The 7,418-nt window shown below is 44.0% G+C and overlaps 1 protein-coding gene across 1 annotated transcript in view; it reads left to right on the top strand.

Moving 5' to 3' along the window:
• Positions 1 to 7,213, top strand: part of LOC147123353 (bone morphogenetic protein 2-like) — a 46,351-nt gene extending 39,138 nt beyond the window's left edge. The window contains exon 2 of the mRNA XM_086004376.1: positions 6,232 to 7,213. Coding sequence (XP_085860502.1) covers positions 6,232 to 7,055 — 824 coding nt within the window. The 3' untranslated portion in view covers positions 7,056 to 7,213. The remainder of the gene's footprint in view (positions 1 to 6,231) is intronic.
• Positions 7,214 to 7,418: the final 205 nt, after the last annotated feature.

A 7,418-nucleotide genomic window follows, 5' to 3' on the forward strand; every position in this document is an offset into this window, starting at 1 on the left:
AGGGGAAGTCATGTTTGACAAATTTGCTGGAGTACTTTGAGGAAGTAACATATAGGGTGGATAAAGGGGAACCAGTGGACGTAGTGTATTTAGACTTCCAAAAGGCATTTGACAAGGTGCCACACAAAAGATTATTGCTTAAGATAAAAAATCACGGGATTGGGGGTAATATTCTGGCATGGATAGAGGATTGGCTATCTAACAGAAGGCAGAGAGTTGGGATAAATGGTTCATTCTCAGACTGGCAATCAGTAACTAGTGGTGTTCCGCAGGGGTCAGTGCTGGGTCCCCAACTCTTTACAATCTATATTAACGATTTGGAGGAGGGGACCGAGTGTAACATATCAAAGTTTGCAGATGATACTAAGATGGGGGGGAAAGTAGTGAGTGAGGAGGACATAAAAAACCTTCAAGGGGACATAGACAGGCTAAGTAAGTGGGCAGAGATTTGGCAGATGGAATACAATACTGGAAAGTGTGAGGTTATGCACTTTGGCAGGAAAAATTGTAGAGCAAGTTATTATCTTAATGGCAAGAAACTGGAAAGTACTGAAGTACAAAGGGATCTGGGGGTCCTGGTGCACGAAACTCAAAAGGTTAGTATGCAGGTGCAGCAAGTGATTAAGAAGGCCAATGGAATGTTGGCTTTCATTGCTAGGGGGATAGAATATAAAAATAGGGAGGTATTGCTTCAGTTGTACAAGGCATTGGTGAGACCGCACCTGGAATACTGCATACAGTTTTGGTGTCCATACTTAAGAAAGGACATACTTGCTCTCGAGTCAGTACAAAGAAGGTTCACTCGGTTAATCCCGGGGATGAGGGGATGGACATATGAGGAGAGGTTGAGTAGATTGGGACTCTACTCATTGGAGTTCAGAAGAATGAGAGGCGATCTTATTGAAACATATAAGATTGTGAAGGGGTTGGATCGGGTGGGTGCGGGGAGGATGTTCCCAATGATGGGTGAAACTAGAACTAGGGGGCATAGTCTTAGAATAAGGGGCTGCTCTTTCAAGACTGAGATGAGGAGGAACTACTTCACTCAGAGGGTGGTAGGTCCATGGAATATGCTGCCCCAAAAAGCTGTAGAAGCTACATCATTACATAAATTTAAAACAGAAATAGACAGTTTCCTAGAAGTAAAGGGAATTAAGGGTTATGGGGAGCGGGCAGGAATTTGGACATGAGTCGAGGTTCGGATCGGTCATGGCCCTGTGGGTAGCGGAGCGGGCCCAGGGGCCGTGTAGCCTGATCCTGCTCCTATTTCGTGTGTCTAATTCTGTTAGATGCAGGAGATGGTTCTGTGATAGTGGATTGGCGGTTAGGATCAGATCAGCCATGATCTTATTGAATGGCGGAGCAGGCTCGAGGGGCCGATTGGCCTACTCCTGCTCCTATTTCTTATGTTCTTATGTACTTGAATCCTCTCACTGTGAAGGCCAACATACCATTTGCCTTCTTAACTGCCTACTGCACCTGCATGATTACCTTCAGCGACTGGTGCACAAGGACACCCAGGTCTTGTTGCACTTCCCCTTTTCCCAATCTATTGCCGTTCAGATAATAATCTGCTTTCCTGTTTTTGCCACCAAAGTGGATAACCTCGCATTTATCGACATTATACTACATCTGCCATGCATCTGCCCAATCACCCAACCTGTCCAAATCATACTGGAGTTTCTCGGCATCCTCCTCACAGCACACACGCCCACCCAGCTTTGTGTCGTCTGCAAACTTGGAGATATTACATCTAGTTCCCTCGTCTAGATCATTAATATATATTGTGAATAGCTGGGGTCCTAGCACCGATCCCTGTGGTAGCTCACTAGTCACTGCCTGCCACTCAGAAAAAGACCCGTTTATTCCAACTCTTTGCTTCCTGCCTGCCAACCAGTTCTGTATCCAAGTCAGTACCTTACCCCCAATCCCATGTGCTTTAACTTTGCACGCTAATCTCTTATGCGGGACCTTATCGAAAGCCTTCTGAAAGTCCAAATACACCACATCCACTGGTTCTCCCTTATCTATTCTACCAGTTACATCCTCAAAAAATTCCAGTAGATTAATCAAGCATGATTTACCTTTTGTAAATCCATGTTGACTTTGTCCGATCCTGTCACTGTTTTCCAAGTGCTCTGCTATTACATCTTTTATAATGGACTCTAGTATCTTCCCCACTACCAATGTCAGGCTTACCAGTCTATAATTCCCCGTTTTCTCTCTACCTCCTTTTTTAAATAGTGGGGTTACATTAGCTACCCTCCAATCCATGGGGACTGTTCCAGAGTCTATAGAATTTTGGAAGATGACCAGCAATGCATCTACTATTTCTCGGGCTACTTCCTTAAGTACCCTAGGATGTAGATTATCAGGCCCATGGGATTTATCGGCCTTCAATCCCATCAATTTCCCTAACACCATTTCTCTATAAATAATGATTTCATTCAGTTGCTCCTTCTCATTGGACCCTATGTTCCCCGACATCTCTGGGAGGTTATTTGTGTCCTCCTTTGTGAAGACAGAACCAAAGTATGTATTTAATTAGTCAGCCATTTCTTTGTTCCCCATTATAAATTCTCCTGATTCTGACTGCAAGGGAGCTACGCTTGACTTCACCAATCTTTTTCTCTTCACATATCTATACCAGCTTTTACAGTCAGTTTTTATGTTCCCTGCAAGCTAACTCTCATACTCTATTTTCCCCCTCTTAATTAATCTCTTTGTCCTCCTTTGCTGAATCCTAAACTGCTCCCAAACGTCAGGTTTGCTGCTTTTTCTTGTCAATATATATGCCCTCTCCTTGGAAGTATATCGCCGTTCCTTTATCGTCACTGGGTCAAAATCCTGGAACTCCCTACCTAACAGCACAGTGGAGTACCTTTACCACACGGACTGCAGCGGTTCAAGAAGGCGGCTCAGCACCACCTTCTCAAGAGCAACTCGGGATGGGCAATAAATGCTGGCCTTGCCAGCGATGCCCACATCCCATGAACGAATAATGTGAGGTTGTTAAACTTGTTCCTGCACTGGGTGTGGGACGTGGGGTCCACAGTGCTGCCCATGATGTGGCATGCCACCTCCCTCCATATAGTCCAGCAGACTTGTGGCGAGGGCCTCCTGCCAGTTGGTACAAGACCGCCCACCTTCTCTCCAACACAAAAACCAATGCATCCAAAGCTTAATCCGGGAACCTCCAGGCTCTCTCCCTGGAGCAACGATCCGCCATCAGGATTTGTAATAAGTGCTCTTTCTCCTTGTCCTTCTTCTTATGCGTGTTAGGGCAGCTGCACACTCAACAATGCTGAGAATGAGGTGCAACAGCATTAATTAACCTCCCCTTTGAAAAAAGCCTGCGGCAATCATTACTTGCAATTTGACTTCCCCTGACATTGGTCCAGCTGTTCAGTGTAATGCCAATCAGCTTGAGGTTTTAGATGAGAATCATGACTGCAATCATTTTAACGAGGAGTGAGCACGAATTTTGCGTGCATCCTAGACAATTGTCAGGTGGTGCTGCTTAACCATTTTTAGTCTAAAGACTGCCCATTTCTTGGATATAACGGGCCAGAAATTCCAGGCCAGAAGCGTGAGTACGGTTGGGTTACTCACGCATCTGGCCGTTGGAAATGCCGGCGTTCAGCAGGAACAGCGCATGCGGGGAACGCCGGCATTTCCAGACCCGAGGTCTATTCACAGCGCGTGCGACTGCACAGGCAGCGCTTGCGCAGTGAACTTTGTAGATTTCACTGATGGATTCAGTGAGGGTAAGTCCCTAGAACTTACACGTGAAAAAAGCAAGTGTAAAGTTGTTCATTGGCTGGGGAAGGAGATATATTTTATGGAGGAGCTTATGAAATGCAATATTTAGGTTTGGGAAAGGGAGGGAAGTTATTTTAAGAAATTTTAAGTAAGTTTTAAACTTTAATTTTTTTTTTTTAAACGGATTTTCAGAACGGTAGGTAGAAGGAGCAATTGTGGCTGTGTGAATGGAATGTGAGAATGAGTTATGTATGTATGTCCACATATATTCCTTTACGTATATGTATGTATGTTTTATATTCCTTTACTAATGTGTATGAATGTATGTTTTTAATTATGATTTTCCAGTAAGTTACTTTCTCTGAAAGTCATAATTAAATAATACATTCATACACATAAGTAAAGGAATATATACATAACACGCAAAGGAATATATACAGACATACATACTTTCAGAAGCTCCACGATAATAAATATCTTCCTCCGCAGCCTCTGGAGCAACTGTACCCATGCTTTTTTCATGTGTAACTTGTAATGACTTGACCTCACTGAAAGCATTAATGAAAGCGGCGAATTATACTGCGCACGCGCTGCCTGTGCAGTCACACGCGTTCTGCCTCTGAACCCCTTCGTTCAGAGGACAGGAAATGCCGGTTTTCCCCACATGCACTGTGCATGCTGAAAACCGGCATTTCATCCAGCCAGATGCGTAAGTACCCCGACCGTACTCGCGCATTTGGAAGGGAATTACTGGGCCAACATTTTACATGTCAATAAAATGAAAAATTTAACAATTGCACGACTTGCCCCCTCGCATCTGCGACTGAGGGTCCAAGGAGGTGCATTGCGCAAGAGGTCATCATCGTACGTATCCTCACACTGTTCCCTTTGGGGAACTGTATGAAGTGGTGGAAGGATTTATGGCCATGATTAACGCTCATTCCGTGACCGTAACCATCTTTGAACCAGCCATTAGGGTGGTTAGTCCTATGGCGGGAGGGTTTTACGGGCTCCCACAACCCATCTGAGGGGGGGGGGCCACCAACACCCACGGACGCAAGTATCCCGCTGGATGTCCACCCAGAATTTAAAGTTGGAACTCCGACTCCACTTGCCGGGACTGTCTGGAGTGGGGTTCAAAACCCTACTCCTTCTGGCCCAGCGGCGGGGATGCTTACTGCTACGCAAAAGGCCCACTCCGCACAAAAGGTGACACCCATACGTTTCCTGCGCCTTTTCCCTCCCCGTGACTGGAGCCCTATGCTGCCATTTCACGTTGCTAATCGGATTGGGCCTTTGTCATAGCGGTAGGATCCCCGCCGCTGGGCCAGATCAGGGTAGGGTTTTGAACCCCGCTCCAGACAGTCCCGGCAAGTGGAGTCGGAGCTCCGGCTCTAAATTCTGGGTTGACATCCAGTGGGATATTTGCGTCCGTGGGTGTGGGTGGCCCCCCCTCCTTGTATAGCTTGTGGGAGCCCGTAAAACCCTCCCGCCATAGGACTAACCGCCCTAATGCCTGGTTCAAAGATGGTTACGGTCACGGAATGAGCGTTAATCATGGCCATAAATCCTTCCACCACTTCCTCCAGTTCCCCAAAGGGAACAGTGTGAAGACACGTATGACGACGACATTGCTAAATAAATAAATGGAATTAAAAAAATTCTTTTAGGGCTTTTAAAAGTCTTTAAATTGCTTTAATTCTGTTTAAAACTACTTCAGATTACTCAAAATAATGTAAACATTTAAAAAAGTTTATGAAAGTTACCAAAATCTTCAAAAAACTTCCAAAAACCTATTTAAACTGCTGCTTTGCATGTAAAGTGGAGTTGCGGTTGAAGATCAGCAATGATCTTATTGAATGGCAGAGCAGGCTCGAGGGACCGTATGTCCTACTCCTGCTCCTAATTCTTATGTTCTTATTAAACTGTTTTTTTAGTGATGTTGATTGAGGGATAAATATTGGCCAGGACACTGGGTAACTCCCCTGCTTCTCTTTGAAATAGTGCCATGGGATCTTTTACATCCTTCTGGGAGGGCAGATGGAGCTTTGGTTTAACATCTCATCTGAAAGACGGCATCTCCGATAGTGCAGCACTTCCTCAGTACCGCACTGGAATGTCAGCCTAAATTATTATGCTCAAATCTCTGGAGTGGGACTTGAACGCACAACCTTTTGACTCAGAGGTGAGAATGCAACCAACTGAGCCACGCCTGACACATCTGAGCAAAGTCATACTGAGCAAGGTCATAGAAGGAGAAAAGAAAAATCTGAGAGGCAAATACTTCAGGCTGTTCTCTTGCAAATCCTACAGCTGCATTGGGAAGATAGGAGTAGGTATCCAGCCCATCCTCTTTCTCGGGGGAAGCTGCATAGCATTGAGTCTATAGGAAGTGAAATAGGAGAATACAAGGAAAATCCACATAATCATAAACTATGTAATAATATATTTCTCTTATTTTTGTAACAGGGACATTTTTGGAAAACACCAGTAGAACAACAAATGACCTGACCAGCAATAAACAGCGACTGTACTTTAATATTACCATTGCTAGGAACAGACTTGTCTTTCCTAAAGTAAAGATTTTGAGAGGTGAACTTAAAGTCTACAAGCGCATTCGGCGGAATGCAAGTTTACATCAGAAAAGGAGGGGCGGAAAACTGCAGCTTGTAAAAGTCTACCAGTTACTCAAGCCAGCAATTAAAAGGAAAGATTTTCAGCTCAATTTCCTTGGCTCTAAATTTATTACATCAAATTCTGAAAAGGCTGAGATGTTTGACATTCGAAAAACTGTTGAACACTGGATAAACCACCCACAGGAAAATTACGGGCTTGAACTTGAGTTGCTTCCCCGGTTTTCCAGTCGTAAACACAATCCTGAAGACAAAGTGGCCATTGAAGCAGAACTGCAAATAGAAATGCAAAAGATTTTTAAAGAGGTTCGCACACGTCGTGAAAGCCATACCGAGGACTGCCAGAGAGATCAAATACAGTGTTGTAGGCGATCGCTACATGTATCTTTCGAGGAGATCGGATGGTCAGACTGGATCAGGGCCCCGCTAAGCTATAATGCCTTTTACTGTGATGGCACTTGTCCACAAAAGTACAAACTTGCCACAATGCATACACTAATCAAATCAAAGATGAATCGTCTTTCTAATGGAGCTATTCCTGCCCCCTGCTGTGTTCCAGCATCCTATGAACCACTAACCCTTCTCCATTTTAACAGTAATAGCAAATTAACACTTACAGCATTTGATGACATGATTGTGTCCAGATGCCATTGCTCTTAATTTTATCAACAAATTTCTAATTTAGATATTTATTGCTAAAAGTATTTATTGATATTTATGTGCTATACCATCTGCTGTAAAAATATATTTATCCTGATAATGGTCACATTCACCCCCTTCTATTACTCCCTCATTCCTTGTCGACATGTCAGATTAAAACAAAAATGATGGATGTGTCTTTTTGTGCTCTTCTTGGTGCTCCATTAAAAAAATATTTATTCTTGAAGATTCACATTTTCAGCTTGCACACCTTTCAAGAAAGAAAGTGAGTCCAATAGAGCAGGCAATGAGAATAAAAGTTTACACGCATTGCAATGGGCCATCTACTAAAAGTCCTAGAGGGAAATGACGGAAGCTAACTGG

Source organism: Somniosus microcephalus, chromosome 2 (genome assembly GCF_052327205.1).
Source record: "Somniosus microcephalus isolate GS21.2 chromosome 2, FLI_Smic_1.0, whole genome shotgun sequence".
Taxonomy (NCBI): Eukaryota; Metazoa; Chordata; class Chondrichthyes; order Squaliformes; family Somniosidae; genus Somniosus; species Somniosus microcephalus.